Below are 20,801 nucleotides of genomic sequence, written 5' to 3'. Positions count from 1 at the left end.
GCAGCCCATCCTACTTTTGCCCTTTTTTCCCAAAAGAAAAAGTTAAATTTTAGTAAAAATCCTAAAAAAATGATTGTTAAATTTCAAAATTTTAAAATCAGGAATTATTATAAAAATGTGTTATCATTTATTTTTCAAATGTAATCATTTTCTTTACGAATATAGTAACCAATACTGATTTGAAATTTGAAATTCAACTATCATTTTTTTGGAATTTTTTCTAAATTTTATCTAATCATTTTTAAATTTTAGATTACGTATGGGCCATCTTGGGCCGCCGGCCGAACGACATGACTCTTGGTGTTCCCTCCTTTCTTCAAGGCCTACGCCTCTTCAAATATGTTGGGCGTCTCATTTACTTATTAAAACATAACCATCCGCCTCGAAGACTAACATAATCTGAAAACCAGTTTCAGTACATATTACAATAATAAAAACTATGATACTTATCACTGCAGTAAAATCTACACAAGTCAAATACAATTTTAATAAGCTGTATTTAAAATTTTCAACTGATAAAATTTAATAAAAAATTATTTTTTTAAAAACCTACAATCAAAAAATTACATTTATTCTGGATTATGTACCTCCATTATAAAAAAAAAATTCCCAAAAAAAAAAATTAAAATCTTAATTATTCATAATTTGAACGGTTAAGATTTGATGAATATCATAGTACCTGTATCATCATTGAAACTGGTTCCCCTGGCCCTGGGTGGTTGATTAATGATTAAGCAAGCCAGTGGACCGGATTTGTGGCCTGATTCTCATATTAATTATTGACATTGTCAGAGTCAGACAATTCCATTTGTGTTAAAAGGGATGATTTCAGCTCCCATGGTCCCGCCCTGCAGTTTCAAATTCAAAAACATAAGCAACCAAAGATACGCAATTTCCAGTTTCCACTGCTTTACTACAACAGAGACGATGCATTGCATGGGCTTTTATAACACCAGCTACATCTAGCTGCTCCTACTCCTAAGTCCAAGCATCTTGCAAGATTCAACACCCAATCCAACCTCAAAACCAAGCCACCTTAACAAAAAAATTTCACGGTGCCGTTACCCCACTTCTCACGGTGCCTTTATCCATCAAGGCTCTCCGACACTGTTCTCATTCTGGGCCGCAACTCTGCGTCCTGTTCTGTGCAGTTCAGTGCAAGATGAAATGCTGCAACTACTTGCTTCTTAGCGTAAACCTCAGACAGAAGTGCAGGGTCTATAATCTCGCACAAGGGCCTCTCTTCCCGGAATACTTGCCTCACAAAACTCTCCAGTACTTCGCCCTCTTTCTCTCCGTTCCCGAATCCGGCCTTCGTCCTGTCAATAGTTCTAACAGTATTATCCCAAAAGCATACACATCACATCTCTGAGTATATTTGCCTCCGCTCAAGCGAACCTCTGGTGCCAAGTAATTGTTTTTGGGAAGCTGCTATTGCAGAGGTTGCAATAGACTGCTTTGAATTCTGTCGCTTTGGTGCCATTGCTGTGGACTTTGAACAGCTCGACATGAGGCGAGTAAGTCCAAAGCCAGATATGAAAGGATGGAGTTCATCGTCCAGCAAGATTTTTGTGGATTTAAGGTTGCCATGCGCGTATTTTTCGACCGCCGAACTCGTGTATGTACATTAAACCCCTCGCAGCTCCTTGAGCAATCTTTAACCTTGCTGCCCATGTTAATGGCGGCAAAGGATTGGAAGGTCCACCTGCAACCGAAAAACACCAGACGCAGCAGGAAAAACCTTCAAACAGAGCTTTCAAGTGGAGAGTAAATGCTGAAAGTGACCTCACGACCATTATCATCAGAGTTTAACTTTCCCCATTGTTTTCCCCCAAAAAAAGAAAGACAAAACAGAAATCTTTTACTCTAATGGACCACCAGTTCACTAGCATGGCATTCAGAAAAAGGTGGAAGGAGCGTGGACTGACTCACTCACTGCAAGACAACCACCGCTAGCGGTTCACAATCCATGGCATATCAACAGGGAATAAAGACGAGTGTATTGGAGACATGAATTCTCCAGTCACCAGAATGGGGTCGGAATCATAAGGTTAGATTTTTGGCAGTTGTCACCATCCACACAGGGTTGGACCACAAAAAAGGGTCCATTTATTCAGGAACCATGGTAGGGACACCCAAGGTGTAACAGCACCAAGTCATATTATTGTATGATCACGGACAACAGCCACTTAGGTCCTGTTTGGTACATTTACAAAGCATTGAAAATAAAAGGTACTTGGGATTTGAATTGAAAAAATCTATTCAAAGAGATTGCTTGTTATATAGAATTGAACAAACTCATATATGTAAAATTGGGCAATACTATGAGAGAAGATGGTATTCTCCAATCCCAACTTCATGATTTTGACTCATTCTATGTAACAATCAATTACTTATGCCAAATATTTTTTTAATAATTTTTTTCAATGACATTATTATCCCTATTTTTCAATGTTTTTTCAATATTCATTTAAGAACAAGATGATCGATGGCTCAAAATATGCAGTGCACAACAAATAAGATAGGGACAGGAAAATAACACCAGAATGTGAGAATTAAAACAGCTTTAGTTCACGAGCTCCTCCACATTTACAAACCATCATGATAACAATCACATGACCACATTATTAGCTCTTTTAAAGTAAAAAATGGAATTTGAATTCATGATTGACTTCATGGTGTGACCATAAAACCAAACCAAGAGACAGCACATGATTATCAACCTAAAGTTTCATTACAATTAATACTATCTCTGTTACTTAATATAAGGGTCAGATTGACATTCATTTTCATCTTATACCTAAGATTTTAATTCATTTTATCTCATATTTATCTTTTTTTTCTCAAGATAGTCTTTGTAATAGTTGTATATATTGAAAGTTTCATCAAACGATAATTCTAATTAAAAAATGTATTTTAAGAAAAATAACAACTATTTATTACAAATAAATAATTTTACTAATTTTCTTCGTTTATTTAAATTAGTCAACTAGAAAGTACTAATATGCTAATGCTGAACTTCCCAGAACATTTAATCTTCTAGTGTAACAAAAAGTACGAAGAGAAATAAACCTATTGCCTTAAAAATGATCTCACCTCACACATACTGGCATATAGCACGTACATAGTGAAGGAGGGTAACTATTGACCGAAAAAAGTTTGATGATTCAATTAAGAGAGAACCAGCGCTATTAAAAATAAACAACCAACGGCTGAGAAATTTGATACCATGAAGGGCAGTGTGCAAGCTTCCATTGCGGATGAAGTCAGTGATAATTAATTTTTCATCACTTGCGTAGTAATATGCTCGTAAGCGGACGATGTTAGGGTGGTTGACCCTCCCAATGATCTCCACTTCAGCCTCGAACTCCTTTAGCTTCCAGGTGGCATCACCCTCACTCAACCGCCGGACGGCCACCACAGTCGCCGCCGGGCCCGACCCTTTCCCAGGAGCTACTACCTTATACACTATCCCACTCTTACTCTTTCCCACTACATATGCGGATGCTCTTAATAAATCCTCTAGTTCCAGACTGAACCCTTCATCTACGATCACGAATTTACCCTTTTGCCCTTCACCTCCTTCCTCGTTGGCCTCATTGTCTAATTTTTGCTTCCCTAACTTGCTCAAATCAACCGTCCGTCGTCTGCGCAACAGCCACACTGACAACGAAACGGCCCCCGCTACCAAGGAGACGCCAAAAATTATAGGGACGATGATGGAACGACTTCGCTCTTTCGCCTTCGCTTCTTGATATCCCGCTGGAAACCCAGGGTTAACAGTGTTTGGGTTTTCAGGGTCTTCGTTGCTTGGGTAATTCTCGGGATTCTGAGCTTCTGGGCATGCATTCTGCAAAGGGAACCCACAGAGGCCGGGGTTAGCGGAGAAAGCTGTAGGACCCTGGTTTAGCAACGAACCTACTTGAGGAATTTTGCCTGTCAGGTTGTTGTTCTGGAGATCCAAACTGACTATCACAGGGAGTCGCCCCAAAGCCTCCGGGATCCCACCCGAGAAGTGATTGTAAGAGAGATTCAAGGTTCCAACGAGGTTAGTGAACTCGGATAGAGCTTCAGGGAGAGAGCCATTGAGGGAATTTGAGGATAAATCCAAATGTCTGAGTGATTTGAGAGACCTGATCTCAGTTGGAATGGGACCAGAGAGGAGATTATGAGAGAGGTCTAAAAGGAGGAGGCCAGTCGCGTTGAACAAGCGGGAAGGAATGGCCTTGGAGAAGTTATTGTGCGAAAGACTGAGTTGCCTGAGCGAGTCGAGCAAACCAAGTTCAGATGGAAGGTAACCCGTCAGGCCTTTGTTGGGCAGGACGAGCTGGGTGACTCGGTCATGGGCACAGGAGACCCCAGCCCAGCGACATGGGGTGGAGTCAGAGTCGGACCACGAGTTGAGAACTCCGGAAGGGTCGGACTCAACGGCGGCTTTGAGGGCGAGTAGAGAGAGGCCATCGGAGTTCAAGGAGGAGGTGAAAGAAGCTAAGAAGCACAGGAGAATGGAAACTATGTGGAGAGGAAGATGCATTTCCATTCTTCAAGTGGGGATTAAAATAAAAAGCTGGGAATGTTAATGGATCATTTTGCAAGCATGTTTAGAAAGAAGGCGTCACAGATTGGCTGCAGAGTGTGGAGTTCAAGATGAAGAAGATGGCCTAGCATTTGAATTTTGTCGCAGGGATGTTTTCGAGGTGGCATTACAGTTTGAATTTTTCTGACCATCCTGTCCTCGACATACTTTCTTTTTTAGTTATTATTATTCGCAAATAAGCAGCGTTCTTTCCATAGAGAGCCGAGGCTCAAACTCTGGGTAATTTCCCTTTTTTTTTTCTTTCAATATACTCATCTATGTTTTAAGCTTCATGTATTTTATTCTTATTTATTTACATATTTAATTATTTAAATAAAATTTAAAGAGTTGACAAATAAGTATTGGTAAAAAAAACAAATTAGTATGTACTCTATATATTTTTCAAATATTAGCGCTCCTTACATGTCTTACGTGCCACGTAGATATGCATAAGAGTCACTTTTGTTTTTCTGAGGTAAAACAAAATGTTTGAAAAGGATTTGTTGGGAATTTTTTAAGATCACTTTCGTAGAAGGTATACCCTTTTTTTTTGCCAGATTTTCTAGAAGGCATGTCAGTGGTATGTAGTAAGCTCGATATGGAGGCAGCAAGTAACATTTATAATCTGTAAATGTGAGATTTAATATAAACTTTATGTTGATACGTTGATTTTGTTATACTTTTCTTCTTTGTCTTACTTTCATCTAAGCAGAGTGATGAGTAAAAATAGCTCTACTTTCAAGTAATCGGCGGCATAATTAATCCCTAGGCATTTTTGCAAAGAAAAAAATTGTATATTACACCCTTCTGTTTATTTATGATTTAAAATACAGTAATAATTTGAAGCCAAAAAAAGGCCAAGAAAATAAATGACAAAAACCCGATATCTGCGGCATGAGATAGAGATACCAACGGACTGAGTCGACCACACAGGGGGCGACTTGTTTTGTTTCTAGCCATTTTTTTTTTAAAAAAAAAATCTCATAAATAGTGCGTGGTGTCAGAAAATCATATAACAAGGACAACATGCTTGTGACTCTCCTTTCACTTTTTCAGTTTTGCCATTAAACAACACTGCTTCCTTCTCAGACCCCAAAAAAAAACAACTGCTTCACGGATCCAACAACCGCTGCTTTCATTCAAATGGTTAGAAATTTTTTTGAGTCACGTGCTCTGCTTGATCCCCTTCCACAGTTTTTGAGCTAAAATCCCAATGTTTCCTGATAGGCCAAGAGGCAAATAAAGGAATGTTTGGGTAAGATTAAAACTATGGTTTCAGAAGAGTTTTTACAATATACGAAATAAATATATGAAGAATTTGTCTCGATTTATGAAAAAATATTTCTGCACAGTGATTATTTGGGTATCTAAACACCCATTGAAAATCCAAATACTGCCTACTCCTCTCTAAACTCTAAACCTCGCTCCTTGCTGCTACTACTTTTCGTTTGACTGTTCCCTGAACATGATTGCAATCTTAATTTAATTAGAGCACAACTAACCCACTAATGATCCATGTCCCATTTGGATCCAAGGCTTTCCCAACCCTCATTATTCTTGCTGGAGTTTAGGTCACAGAATCATTATCTCATCACAAGTCGTGATTTTTTACCCTCCAATTGCTATTATTGTTGGTATAGTCAAAGGTCTCTTACAATTTAATCATATTAGACTTCAGAGTGGAAGGTTCATTAGAAGCCAACGGGGTTAGTGAGTAGAAGACAATGGAACAGTAAAAGGAAGAAAAGAACAGGAAACAACACTAGGGCCACCTCGCATTCCTAACCCCCCACTATTCTAACTTTCACCGAAAGACCAACTAACAAACACTTTGGAGCTTTGTGGGCCCACCTCAAAAGTCCATTTTATAAAAAGTTTGAAGCAGCCATGTGCTTTCAGCCTTTCAGCACCACTGATCAGTTTGCCACGAAAGCAGAGTGCATACCATGACCTCCAGGGACCATAATCCACAGGACATCAGAGTGATCACCGTAAGGAAGCCCTAGAAGTTTATCTTTATAATCATTACTATATATTGTAGCAGGAAATTAAACATCATTTTGTACGCAATGTTACATTGTGGCGACTTATTTTTGGGTCAACTTGCGGCCATTTTGTTGGCTGTGCACCACTGCATCTAATATATTAAAGCCAACAAGCCTCAAGTATTTGTCCTCAGGCCTGGGCCCAACTCGCTATATAACATTACATTCTCTTTGCCTACACTGTCATTCGTCTAGTTTAACAGAAAAAAATGTTTATTCCCATGTTGATTGTTTCAAGTTTAACTAAAATAAACAATTAGCTGTTGTTGTAATGTGAAATGTAGAGAGTATAATATGCTCCTCTTCATTATATTTGCAAGGTGCATGTAAACTGCTAGAGTTTTGACTTAAGCCCCTTCTTTCCAGGAATCTCTAATGCATCATAATGGCCAAAGCCATGGTAGAGAACCCTGATCGGGTTTTCCTTGCCATATTCTTGTCCATACTCAGCAATAGATATCAAGCCACCGGCATCTTTATCATACATGTACACTGTGATTGGCATCCTGCAGAATTGGCCTCGTATTAGTTCAACATCCAAAATTGTGAAGTTCACAAACGTACAAAGATTGAATAACTGGTTCAAGAGAGAGGGGCACTAACTGCAGAACATGCGAAGCTATGAATAGTTCAGGTTCACCTCCCCACACATGGGGCTTCCTAATTTGGGAAACATAAGTGTCGAAATCACCTTCAACAAACCTGAGATATCATGTGACAACCAAATCCTATTTCATCAGAAGACAATCATTCCATTGGATCATAATGGTATGAGTTTAACAATTTCACATTCTCATTCAGGCATCAAATGACATCCTCTTGATACATCAATCAACGAAAACCATCACTGATTTCAAACATAAATAGTTTAATATGGCACATCTATATAGAATATAAAAATTCTAACAAGCTATACCACTCATGAGACATAAACATAGCAACTCAGTTCTCAGAATCCATCCAATAAACAAGACCTACTCTAATTATTATTAACTTTCGAAAACAAAGACTAGAGACAGACCTAATCCGCCAGAAGGTGATGCACAACTCATCTACTTAAATCAACCTGCTGTATTTTTTCTGCTAATCGGGAACACATGTTCCTTCGCGACATTGGCAGAGAGAAAAACACAGCGAAAGTTATCTGTCTTCTGTGTGTGTGTGTGTAAAAGGCATTCCATGTGTTGGAATCACAACTATCTATGGATATGTAACTTGAAAGCCTACCATTCTGTCTCTTCCCTTCTTTTGACAAATTCATCAGCAACCTGACCAATGTAACAGAAAAATGAAACAAATCAGGAACAATGGCAGCTGAAGAATTGATGGGAGCAAAAAGGCACCAGAAGAACACAAACAGCATGGTTTCAGACTTATATGAAAAGGAGATTTTAATTTTGTCAAGACATGTAATACTGTGAACTGATTCAAGAATAATATTTATTTGAGACCAAAACTATTCATCAGGAAATATGTGTGCTCAATCATGCATGGTGTTTTTCTTTGGGTGGAGCTAAGGGAGATTGTAAGCTTATTAGGGTGATGCCAACAAATTAAGTGACAAAAAACATACTTTGTTTCTTAACTCATCTGCTAGCTCTCTCTGAAAACTTTCACTTGGAGAAGGTTTTCCGGACCTCAAACAAGCCCCGTGAGCAACAGAACGGAACAAACATCGTCCATCTCCAGGTATTCCTTCACAACATGGAAAGTTTATAATGCAATTAATAAATATCAAAGTTAATTTTATAGCTGTAATTATTTCTATGTACATGTGTGTGTGCAATTTATGTAACATGTAATTGCATTGCTTTATGTGACCAACTACACCATGTATATCTATGCCATCAGAATGCAAAACGTTATTCGTAGAAAGAATGTGCAGCTCACCAATTACAGAATAGTCAGTGTAAACTTCCTTCCCATGTGAGAATTTCACGGATGGCTCACTGCAGTCATCTTCCGTTCTCCCATTCTCTGTATCTGTCTCAGAATGCGCGGGTTGGGAACTTGAATTACAAACAAGTAATCCAAAAATCAAGCCAGCTGATGCACATCCATGTGGCCAAGTTATTGGTCCCACCTTACACTTGGCTTTAGGAAGCAGCTTTTGTTTAGGTACCAAAAGCCTCATATTCAAACTTTGGCAAGCCAACGACACTTCAAGATTCCTCCTCTGAGGTCCTACAGAGCCCAGGACTTGAACGTTGTCCCTTTGCTTGGAGAAGCAAGATCCCAAGCAACCTCCCCTGATTGTTTGGCCCATAATAGTTGCACAAGACGATGTTGTATAAACAGAAAAACCAACATGTCGTAACTCAGATTTCCCAGGGGACAAATGGATGGAACATGAACCACACTTTCCTTGGGACGAAAGACCACAGGTATTGCTGCTTAGTAGCAGATTTGCGCGACCTTTCAGGACAATGGCATTAATTGAAGATAAACAAACAGGAGAGCAAACTCTCATGTTTACATTGCCTGAGTCACAGTAAGATCTAATAATTAGCTCCTAGTCTAAAAAATGTTCCTTTTTTTTTTTTTAATGCCACCCAAAATAATATTCCTAGGAATATAAATTTTGACTATCTATACTCAATTCAACAATAACAACTAAAGCAAATAAACTTCACCATTTCAATTCTGTTCCTGGGTCGATTTGCAATTATATGTTAAGTTGCAACAGGAGAGCTAAACCCAAAAAAATTCAAATTTATTGACAAGATTGGAGATATCACGAGTTCTTTGAAATACCATGACTTGACCGCATGCTTTGAAATCCCTCCTACCTCTCATTAGAGAAAGCTCCTATCCAGTAGAAACGAGACCAAGTGGCTAGCCAACTCCAGGATAAAAGTGGGTGTCGTGGGTTAAAGATCGTAACTGCCAGATGATAAAACAACATAAATGGCACTCTCAAAATCAAAATTCAAAACATGCAGGTGTCAATCAAAACTACTTGGGCTAAAACGTTGATGTCTCATGTCAGTTAGAAAAAAAGGGGAAATTTAATATCCTTTGCTCGCATTCCCATTATCCATTTTGTGATAAAATGGTCGTGTCAGTTGAATTACAAAGAATTATCATACTGAATTCTAATCCGTTAAAAATGCTTCCATAACACCCATGAAGAGGTATATAAATTTGAGAAAAGCTAACAGACCGAGTCTAGCGATTGCTCGGACCTCCAATGAGAATATAACAAAAAACGGAACAAGTTTTAAAGGAATCCCACAAATCAGGCAAAACAGAAATGAAAAGCAGAAGGGAAACAAACCTGTTCAAATGTTAGAAGAGTGACGGGTACGCCATTGGGAATTCTAAAGAAATAGCTGCAGAGGGAAACACGTGAATCAGGATGAGTACTGAAGAGAAAAGCTACATGGCGAGGGAAAAAATGCTGAAGCAAAGAATAAGCAGACTAACCTTGGGACCAAGTTCCCCAAGTGTAAGAACTACCGGATTTTGGATAATAATTTTAATTTAATAAAACTGTTTTGGTTCTCGCAGAATCCACTCCCGTCACCGCGCCTCCATATATCACCTCCGTAAATTCGGTTCTCTCGCACCCGGCACCTGACGTGCACGGTGCACCAGACTCCGCCTCCGAACCGAAATCCGGGTCAAAATGGGAAAACAAGAACACGGCTGAATAACTAGCTTGTGCTCCTCCGGTCAAAAAAAAAAAACTAGCTTGTGCTCCCCGTGTGTTGCACGGGAAGCGTTCATTTCCAACCTAATAAGTACGTCAAATAGTAAAAATATCAAATATTAAAAACCAGATGAAATATACTAAAAATTAGAAAGAGAGTATTATATTTGAGGAGGGAGGGAATAAATCAAAGCTTTTTTAATATCCTCTTTGACCCTTTTTCAAATTCAAACACTTATGATTAAGTGTTATTTTCTCTCTCATCCTTCTTTTAATTTGGAACTTTGATTAAATCCATGCCTTCTTTTTTATCTTTATTTCACACTCCTGTATCACCCATGTGATGCACAAGGAGCTTAAAGATATAAAATTATTTTATCTTAATTTTCTATTTTTTTGGGTTAAAACTTAATTTATTATTAACTACTTATTATTGTTTGTAGCCAATTAATAATACTAATAATTGTTGGCAAAAAATAAAATAAAAAATCATGAAATGTTTTCACATTTAAATGTAAAATCCTAATGAAATTATAGTTGTAGGTCCGAAAATTCTCAGCTTATTATGTCAAAATTTAGTCTTAATATATTTATTATATATTGAACTAAAAGTTATATTCATTAAAATATAAACTCTAACCAAATATATTTAACTCCAATTACATTAATTATACCATTTAGACGATCCCTATACTAATCTATCACACCACAACTTTAATTTCTTTCTAATTTTCTTGGCACAACATGCTTGCACTTTAAGTTTTTCAGTGATTTGCTCAAGATAATTGGGATTTATCACGTTCAAATAATAGAGTAACATAATTACTTGAAAATAGGCAAAACTATACAATAATATTTGGAGTAATAACTATGACAAGTTAATAAGTATTCATTTCCTCTTAAATTGACAGCAAACATGATGAAAAGGAAAAGATGACTTTCTTTTCATTGACCTAAAAAGAAGAAACATAAAAAACAGCTTTCAGTTTGCAGTGTCATCAACTTTTGCCCTGTTTTATAGGCTTAATGTTACAGCCAGAATGCCTCCATACGTGCACTGCTCTAGTCTTGCGACCTTTTATAGACATCTTCAATTGAAGAATGCGTCTTTAACAAAAGAGATAAGTCATACTTGATATCTATAGATCCCAAAAACATGAATGTATTAATAGGCAGTCCAACTTTTGAAGATGTGTTGTTCTTATTTGGAATATCATATGACACCTACATAAAGAACTTTTGACACCGCCAGCTGACTTTTCACGAGTCATTGAATACATAAGTTAGCCATGTTGCTTTTCCCATGGACAGGTTTGAGTATGACGGGCATCATCAAGGCCTATTCGATTCTTTGACACATATTAATCTATGGTTATACACACTTACATCAGTGAGCGAGGATGAGAGAGATCATCAAGGCCGGCTATATATGCTGCTATATGCACAGGGAAGGAATAGAACATAATGAATATAATGCAGAACTAAAGAGGGTGAAATATCAGAAAACAAATGGAAATTAGAATTGAGAGAAAGTTACGTGGTAAACAATTTGAAACCAAAAAAAAAAAAAAAGATGAAGTGCTTGGAAAGGATAAAGTTGTTTCTCATGTGCTTTTATACATGCCTAACTATTTGACTTCAAGTGATACGCCTCCAACAAAATCAATAGGTAACCTTCAAATTCAAATAGTAGAACGAGGTGGATAGGTTTTGAAAACATGTAGTTTGTTTGGCTTTTTTTTAATATTGATATATATTGTTAACATAAAGAAAGGACCCGTCGGTTGACCAAAAAAAAAACAAAGAAAGGGCCTGTCATTTTGATGGCATAAGAACTCTGTATTGCAAAAGTTCAGTGCACTGTCGGAAGCAAATATTGTCTACAAACTACACATGCATACTTTAAGATATACCCTTTTTGAGATGCTTCCTACGCTAATCTTTCAATTTTTTGTGGAGAAAAATAATTGCCCTTTATCAGCCACAGAAAATACTGATAGAAAGAAGGATGAAGTCATTAGTGAGCCTAATTGTAAGAAGACAGGTCATTTGAAGGAATCCATATGCTACAATGAAAAGAAGACCGAAATGTGACTTTATTTGGCATGTTTCCTTTTTGAGACGTTTTCGGTCATTTAACACCATCAAGAAATAAACACAGCAGAGGTAAAATACTTGTACACTGAGGTTCAGATCTCTTTTTTCAGGGCAGTCAATGTGGTCCATAAAGCTTTTAATATTTTCATGAAACACCAAAAGACCATGTTGGAAAAAAAAAAAGCAAAAACAAATATCTAGAAAGAATCATTATACTTTGGTAGAAATAAAATTCAATCTATGATATTCAATAATCAGAAATATACGAAATAACAGTCACAAATGATTTTGCTGTGTATAAAAAATTTAAAGTAATGTGATAGATTACATGGAAATTTGTAATTCTCCTTGGCCCCACAGAAAATTACAGATTATTTCATGAAAATTAATGAAAATATTGAACTCCCAAAATTTTGTCTGGTGGCCTTCTTTGTTTAATGTAAAACAACGTGTTTCAAGTTAATATGGGTTGAGTGCTCTATGATTATATAGATTGACATCCATATAAGTATATAATAATGTTGCAATATGCATAAAATTCGTTAGATGCCAAGAGCAAGTCTAAGCATGAGCATTTAAATTTATTATGATTTTAAGCATGGGTAAGACAACTTGAATAAAAACACACCCTAAAGAATAAGAACCATTAGACATTAGCTTCTTTTCCCCCCCTACCATTGACTAACATCAGCTTGAGGAAAAAAGGTTTAACTGACACAAAAAAGTTGTTTGACAGAACAATAAACACTAAAGAAGCAAAGTCATAAGCATCATGCGTTCAATCTTCTTTAAATCTATGGTTCAATCCTCATGCAGTTTAAATTTTTACATGATGCTAAACACATTTTCTTATGAAACTCCTGAAGCATGGTATAATTTTTTCTGAATGGTATCCTATAATCACCTTAGATAGCTCCCATTGCAACACATAGCATCCATACTAAAAAAAAGTACGGATCCATTCTTTTCAAAACTTATGAATCCATAGTTAAAGCCACCGGTGCATATCTTCACACAAAGCAAATTGAGCCACATCCACACAAAATACACACCCAAGCTCAGCAAAATAAATGAAGCAAGATGATTAGAATGACATAATAAGAATAAGAACATGGCGGAAAAGAAAAATAAGCTTCAAATAGAATCTCACACTTAATATGAGCTTAAAAAATGCAGACAACGCTTCAAATATAATCGAGTCATGATATTATAAAAATGACTTAGCAATCTCACACTTTTATGTTGGCAAAAAAAAAAAAAACTACTCAGCAGTTTTTATTTTTTTTTTCCAGTCGTTGTTACTCAGACAATGCTTTTGTTTTATTAAACAATCAACATGGTGCCCACACTTGAGGAAACATAATTGAGCTGTTCAAGGGAATAGAGTAAGGTCAGATAAAATAAAGCAGTCTTGCTTTTCTAGCTATGCAAGGCCAATAGGGTGCGGTTTTTGATGACTTAACTTTCTTCTAAATAGCTCAGCCATTTTGTTTTATAGGGTATATATGTGCATCCGCACCATTTTATTATTAGAGCCTCACTCGCGAGAATTGCTGTGATTAATAAGAAAAGAATTAAAGGATGTGGTTTCACATGCTTAACAATAAAAACCTTACCCACTGAGATTAATAAAGTTAAGTCAATCTTAGTGCTATATACTTTATCATGGTGTGGACGCAATGATCATTTTAAGTCACTACATCAAATTTGATAATAATATATCTACGTAACTTTCAAGTTCTGACATTTTGGGAAATCGAATATCACTAATGTGGTAAAACTTGAGCAACCAAAATATTCATCTCATGGGAGAGCATGATGTAAAGGAGGATCGGTTCATCCTGACATATCCCTCTTGAAAGCAAGATATACAATCAACAGATAGAGAACTACAACATAAAAGAAACTAAATATCTGAATTCTATAAAATAGAAGAACCCAAAATCAAAGAACAGATACAATCAACAGATAGAGAACTATAGAAGAACCCAAAAACCAAAATTGCCGGAGCTAGACATGGGGAAGGGGAAATTAGTTCACCTCATATCATCCTTCTTCACTGTAGCTTCTTCGCCGCTGCCTTGGTCGTAATATCTCCACACTGTTAGCCATCTACATTCTTGACCTCTCATATTGGTGTTCATCCTTTCCTCCCTCCATCTTTATTTCTTTGTTCCTTCTAATCTAAAAACTCAAACGAAGAAAGCAAACCCTTGAAAGATGTTGAGAAGAAAATTTTAGAGAAGATAAAAAATCAAACCTTGAAGCAAGCATAACCTTCTGAAGATACTTACATAAAATAGAAGAAGGATGGTGGGAGAGAACAGAAACAAGAAGAGGAGAGGAAGAATGGATATATATGACGTAAAAAAAAAAGAAGATAAAAACTCAAATCGTGAAGAAAGCCTACCAGATGTCTCTCTCATTGTGCTTTAGAAACTTTACAATAACCGTGCATCAGACCTTCTTATTTTTCCCTGTTGATTACAAATCCGAAGAAATTTTAGCAATTGTGAAGAAATAGCTAATATTACCTTTGCTCTTCTTCATCTTCTAGAGAGAATACATAGATGAGAAACTCATCTGTCATGTGAATCATAGTTGAGCTTTAACTGCTTCAATATGGCAAGACCTTTGAACAACTTCTTCATTCTTAGATCAATGTTGTAGAGAGAGATGAGTTCAAACAGAATAGTAGAGCTACCTCGAGCAAATAAGAAGAAATCAGAGACAGAATACATGTTTTTGTTTTCTTCCTTCCTCGATGAACTGCAAGAAATGATCGAAAAACCTAATAAGAGGGGCCAAAGAAAAACAAACCGAAGAACAACAAAGAAAAGTGAAATTAGCGAAAGGAAAATAAAATAAGAGGAAGAAGGGGAAAGAGCAGAAATGAAAGAAATAATAAAAGAAGATTATAAACATTTTGAATGAGATAAAATGGCACTGAGACTCCTGAAAGGAGATCTGAAGAGATGGAGGGAGATAAAATTTAAAATTTGAATTTAGAAGTGAGTACCTGTGGCAATGAAGAAGTGAGAGGTAATGCCTCATGTGAAAAAAATGACGGAGAGAGGCGTATGATAAAACTCACGAAGAGGGAAAACATAATAAATGGGACTGAGAGAAAGGTGCGGAACAGTGAGCCACAACCCAAAGCCCAATGTATATCATCTATTATGATTAGCTTGACAGAGCCCAAGAAATAAGCTTATTTTAATGAGCATGGCTTGTGAACAGTAATTCATCTCTGAAGCCAGTGCTAAGCCGTTTCTGGAGATGGCTTGGTGGAAGAGTATTTATATATATATTGATATTGATGATTACCACCGGTAGACCGGTAGAGCCGGTAATATGGGCCAACCCGCCGATTATGGGTTGGCCCATGGCAGGCCTGAAGCTTGGCGGGCTGGGCTTTTTAGGACCGCTTTCTGACGGGCTGGACTTTTTTCAACCCGGCCTGCGAGGATGGGTTGGCGGGTTAGGCCCGCCAACCCGCCAAATTTTTTTTTTTACTTTTTTTTAATAAAACCTACTCAAAGTCTCAAATTCCTAAATACCTAAAATAAAACATGCAAATAAAAATTATCATAAATAAAACATGGAACCCATCCAAAGTTTCAAGTTCCAAGTTTCAAATATATCAAAATATTAAACATATGATTAAATGAACATGATATGTCCTTAATAATTTAACAAACATCTCGAATTAAAACATAAATCCAAATTAACACTACCACAAAGTCACAAACACAAAGTCACTACACAAATCACTATCAAGTGCTCAATCATCACTCATGAGCTAGGGCAAAGGTGCAAAGCAAAGACAAAGAGCAGAGAGCTTGGGGCTTGGGACTTGGGACTTGGGACTTGGGACTTGGGACTTGGGACTTGGGAGTTAGGACTGGCCGAGGGCGACTGGGAGACTGAGTCTGGGAGAGTTGGGAGTCTGGAAGGAGTGCGACATGCAAGCAAAATGTGAAAATGGGACCGTGTTGGTGTTGCCGTGTTAGACTATTGGACATGGACTGCTCACTGTTGCATTGTGGACTAGGCTAAGAGTGTAGAGACTAAGGGGTGTTGGTTGGAGGGGAGGGGAGGGGAGGGAAGGGAAAATGAGCCCCTCCCCTCATTTGGTTAAAAATTTTGGAGGGGAGGGGAGCTAAAATGTCCCCTCCCCTCCCCTCCCCCATTTTGGCTCCCCTCCAAATTGGGGGTTTTTGGAGGGGAGCCAAAATTTTGGACCATTATGCCCTTATGGTTTTTTTAATATTCCACTTCTACCCATAAAATATATTATTATAATATTTATTTAAATAAAAAATATATTATCCTAAGTAAAAAAATAAAAAATAAATACATTATTATAATTAAAAATATATTATAAAAATTATTTAAAAATAAAAAATTATTTAAATAAAAAATTATAATATATAAAATAATTTTTTTATAAATATATTATTTATTAATATATTTTAAAGATGGAAAAAAAGATAGCCTAAAGAAAATAAAATTTCATTTTTCTTAGAGCATATAAAATTTGTTAATTTGATTATTTTAAAATATTATTATATTAATTAGAATAAAAAATTACTATACCAATTTTTTAATACACATATTAACATGATAAGACTGAATTTATTAAATTATATAATTTAAATTAAGATGTAAATTAATTTACATAATATATCAATAAAAAACATTAAACTAATATATAAGGGTAAAATGGTAAATTGATTATTACTATCCCTCCCCTCCCCTCCTTGAACCAAACAAAGGATCATTAAATACCCTCCCCTCCCCTCCTTTTTAATCAAACCAAACAAGGTGAGGATAAGACCTCCCATCTCCCTCCCTCCCCTTCCTTCCCCTCAAACCAAACAGGCCCTAAGAGGCAAAGGGAAAAATTTGCCAAAAAAAAAAAAAAATGGTTAAACGGGTTGGCCCGCCAACCCTGCGGGTTAGCCCGCCGCGGGTTTGGGCTTGGCGGTTATGAGCTCAAAACTTCCATTTTAAAACGGTCCTAATTTTTATCAACCCAACCCGCCACTTATTGGCGGGTTGGCTCAACCCATATTACCGGCTCTAACCACCGGCCTCTTGGCCGTTGTGTGGTGTGTGTGTGTGTTGGATGTGTGCGTGGAGGTTGGAGCCCGCTCCTTATATTACCAAAAAAAAAAATTACTATGAATATTTAGTTCATTTTAAATTTTATGTTAAAAAAAAAGCACGTGTCTAGTAAAATAGTAATATATTCATGTAGTAAATAGATTCTTTATGCTAATGATGCGCTATCCGCTATCCTTCTTTTTGTCAAAAGAACCTTGAAAAATTAGAAAGATTTTAAAATTGTATACATGCACACGCATTACTTTTAGATATAATGTACATAAATTAATTGCTTGTTGAATGAGACTTTACCCAAAAAAAGTAAAAATGGGAGTATTAAAACATACACAACAAACAATTTATATCTATCTATTATATATAAAGTTTCTTAAAAATTATACTATTTAATAATTATAAATAATACGATTTATTTCAATCTTCGTGATAACATTTTTTTATTTAAATTAAATTAGGCGGGCATTTCAACATCAAACCAAAACCGAGCCACGCCATAAATTGGCATGCATTGCCGACATTATATTATAGTTGGCTCTTGCTGGGGGAAAAAGTGAATCCAAGCTATATGGTGTCAAAGCCCACCCGAGAGATTTAGGCCCAAAGAATTACCCAAGATGTAAAAATGGAAGCAGAAGAGCTTTGCTTGGGCTTCGGGCCCATTTGAGGATCAAATTCGACGCAGTAAAAGCCCAAACTTGATGCTAATAAACTCCCTCACTTGGGGCCCAAAAAAGAGAAACCCTGAAAAGTGAAAAACCCTCCGGGACAATCAGCCGATGGCAGCCTTCTTCTCTGTCAGTAAATGGGTTGGAATTTGTTTTTCTGGCTTATAATTTGTTTTCCCCTCAACGTTGCTCTTCTTGCCTCCACTTTTTATCAGGTATCTCCTTTTCTCCCATATGTTTTATTTCTCACTGTCGTTAGATTTTGTTATTACATTGATATGGAGGATGCGCATTACGGCTGTTTTGAGTTCAACGAATCTGATTGAAGTTCCTCTTTTTACCCCCCTGAAGATTCTGATCTTAACAGACTTGGAGGCTGACTATGTCAACCCATATGAGGCTTCCTCCCGTATCAATTACTTCGTTGTTCCTGAGTTTATTGGGCAGGCAGCACTATGCGCTCTCTTCCTCCTCACTGGGCACTGGTTCATGATCTTTTTGACAGTTCCCATCACTGCCTATCACATGACGCTGTATGGTGGATATTTGTACTTAGATTTTCTTCTTGCTTCTTAGGCTACAACAATTGTCATCTAGCTAGTGGAAAACTTGGAATATTTAAAAATTTCTAACTTGATTCACAGTTGCTGTTGAATTTTTTAGGCTGAATCATGAGAACTGAAAACTTAGCTAAATTTGTAACTGCTCTAATTAACTTGCAAATGAATTATTAAATGCATATATTTTGTTTAATATCCGTAGGATTTAGCAAAAGAACTCGCATGTTTTTGTCGTGAATCATGATTTAGCCATTTTAATGATGATTCAGGTATGCGAAACAGCAGCATCTTCTTGATGTCACTGAAATGTTTAGGGTAGTTAATGCTGAGAAGAAATACCGGATAGTGAAGTTTGCTTTATATCTCTTGACTCTTGCTGTTGTTGTCTTCAGGTATGCCATACACATAACTTTGATATGGTGGTGTACATCGCATTATTACTGCTTTATTTTATTTTGATTTTTCTGATTAAGGTCTTCCTGCAGGATTATCGCTGCAGGAATAATGCTATTTCACAATTTCAAGTTTGAGGATGTCCGGTCTACCCTTTTTGAGTTCTAGGAAATTTTTGTAATCCTTCCAGAATGTGTGATTGGCACCGTTCGGTGATACCTTAGCACTTGGTCTCCTGTAAAAGTTAACTATTTAAGTTAGCTTGGATTTAGAAACTTTTAGAGTCATTATACTTGAAATTTTATGGGATCAATTTACTTGTCCAGTTATGGATGGATCTTGTAGTTGAATGTAAATAAAAGTCTTGCATGTTACCCTCATCTTGTTGTACTTTTTCAACCATCGAGATTGCAGTTGACTTTTGTTCAGACGTTTCTTCGGGGGCCAAAAAAGGGGGGGGGGGATGTGTCCGTGTACATCAATAAGATTCTGACTATACTGGGTCATTTATTTTTAATCAATTGGCTGGATTGGTTATATTTGAGAAGATACAGTAATGGGGGCGAATGACTGCTGCAATTTTCCTAATTTGTCCTAGAGTTTGAAAATCATCTTCCTCATGTCAGCCTCCAGACCTGTCATCATGGGGCAAGTTTGGTGGAAACGGATCGTAGAACAGTACCCGAAATCCTGTGGCACATACCAGATTCTTATGAACTGTTGATATCTATGATCATAGATTATTGTCTAACTGCAAAACCACGACTGGGAAATCATGTAGGATTTTTCTGGAGACACGCTCAAACAATTTACCAAGAAAACTTTTGATTTCCGAAAGCACAAATCTTTTGATATTGTGCCAAATATTTTGACTGTCAGCTACAATGCAAAAAAGATTAAGCGATGAAATAATCGAACAAGAAAATGCCTACTTTAAAATTCCTTATTCATCGTTTAATTCAATTTCTACATTTGAATAAGGGATTTCTTTTACTCCTTTTACTACAAAGTTGCCTGAATCAGCAATTCATCTTCTAGTTTTCAGTACTTCACTCGTCTTTTCATAAACTCAGACTTGAGAATGAGGCTGGGTCAAGATCTCATCAGAATATAAATTTTCTTGGCAGTGATCTATATATGAACATGAATAACACGAGAAGGCATATGTAGTCACTGATAGCATTTCTTTTCCATGGTAAAATAGGGTAGACTTCAAACAGTGGTTATAAAAAAGCTATGTATCATTATTCTTGCAGGCAACATTCATCATGGATTGCCATTTATAATTTATCACTTCCTGGAGATCCTAAAGGTTAATTGTTCTGGGTATGGAGGAAAATGGCCTGCAAAACTACTTAACCAGCGTGGTAACCAATGTGTGAGGTGGGGTGTAAGTTGCTCTATGTTGTACGTCTCCCTGTTTTCGCTCTCATTTTAGTGGGAAATTTGAATTTAATCAGTATTAATGAGGTTAAAAAGTGAGCAGTTCACTGTCAATAGAAATAGAAATGTTGGCAACCAGCCAGAATGGTGAATACTGTGAATCTGGATTGGAAGCCTTTTTATTTGGATACATAAGAGACGATTACTTGCTAATTAAGGGTGAATAATACAATGATGATGCACATTCAATGTTAGAAAGTCTCAGAGGCAGAGGGCGGAAGTAGAATATATATATATATATAT

At 36.7% G+C, this 20,801-nt stretch overlaps 2 protein-coding genes and 1 pseudogene across 3 annotated transcripts; 1 reads left to right on the top strand and 2 right to left on the bottom strand.

The window, feature by feature from the left end:
- Nucleotides 1–861: 861 nt before the first annotated feature.
- On the bottom strand, nt 862–4,699 carry LOC114739266 (receptor protein kinase-like protein ZAR1; annotated as a pseudogene).
- A 2,022-nt stretch (nt 4,700–6,721) lies between these two features.
- LOC114739267 (OTU domain-containing protein At3g57810-like) lies at nt 6,722–10,218 on the bottom strand. Its single transcript, XM_028927311.1, has 8 exons — nt 10,048–10,218; nt 9,899–9,953; nt 9,411–9,504; nt 8,512–9,102; nt 8,195–8,316; nt 7,849–7,889; nt 7,225–7,323; nt 6,722–7,127 (listed from the first exon to the last, which is right to left on the bottom strand). Exons 3-8 carry the CDS (start codon nt 9,415–9,417, stop codon nt 6,956–6,958), a joined length of 1,032 nt encoding a protein of 343 aa, XP_028783144.1. The 5' UTR covers nt 9,418–9,504; nt 9,899–9,953; nt 10,048–10,218; the 3' UTR covers nt 6,722–6,955.
- Nucleotides 10,219–18,283: 8,065 nt separating this feature from the next.
- On the top strand, nt 18,284–19,495 carry LOC114739268 (protein cornichon homolog 1-like). Of its 2 annotated transcripts, none has more exons than XM_028927314.1 (4): nt 18,284–18,377; nt 18,514–18,695; nt 18,992–19,114; nt 19,208–19,495. In XM_028927314.1, the coding sequence occupies exons 1-4, from the start codon at nt 18,300–18,302 to the stop codon at nt 19,281–19,283; spliced, it is 459 nt and encodes a 152-aa protein (XP_028783147.1). In that variant the 5' UTR covers nt 18,284–18,299; the 3' UTR covers nt 19,284–19,495. The 2 variants fall into 2 exon arrangements, with proteins under 2 accessions (XP_028783147.1, XP_028783145.1); XM_028927312.1 differs by having other exon boundaries at nt 19,196–19,495.
- The last annotated feature ends 1,306 nt before the right edge of the window (nt 19,496–20,801 follow it).

This window comes from Neltuma alba, unplaced genomic scaffold, assembly GCF_004799145.2.
Source record: "Neltuma alba isolate B1F8T4 unplaced genomic scaffold, ASM479914v2 tig00013831_pilon, whole genome shotgun sequence".
In the NCBI taxonomy this organism is placed as follows: Eukaryota; Viridiplantae; Streptophyta; class Magnoliopsida; order Fabales; family Fabaceae; genus Neltuma; species Neltuma alba.
This window is presented reverse-complemented; position numbering and strand designations above follow the sequence as displayed.

What these genes read in the sequence shown, in the direction of transcription:
- LOC114739267 (XM_028927311.1), bottom strand. An exon ending in CACTGACTATTCTGTAATTG is followed by an intron (nt 8,317 to 8,511) that starts GTGAGCTGCACA and finishes CATGTTGTGAAG; the next exon opens with GAATACCTGGAGATGGACGA. An exon ending in CAGATGAGTTAAGAAACAAA is followed by an intron (nt 7,890 to 8,194) that starts GTATGTTTTTTG and finishes TACATTGGTCAG; the next exon opens with GTTGCTGATGAATTTGTCAA.
- LOC114739268 (XM_028927312.1), top strand. Translation starts at nt 18,300, where the DNA reads ATGGGTTGGAATTTGTTTTTCTGGCTTATAATTTGTTTTCCCCTCAAC. An exon ending in TTGCCTCCACTTTTTATCAG is followed by an intron (nt 18,378 to 18,513) that starts GTATCTCCTTTT and finishes ACCCCCCTGAAG; the next exon opens with ATTCTGATCTTAACAGACTT. An exon ending in CTTGCTGTTGTTGTCTTCAG is followed by an intron (nt 19,115 to 19,195) that starts GTATGCCATACA and finishes TTTCTGATTAAG; the next exon opens with GTCTTCCTGCAGGATTATCG.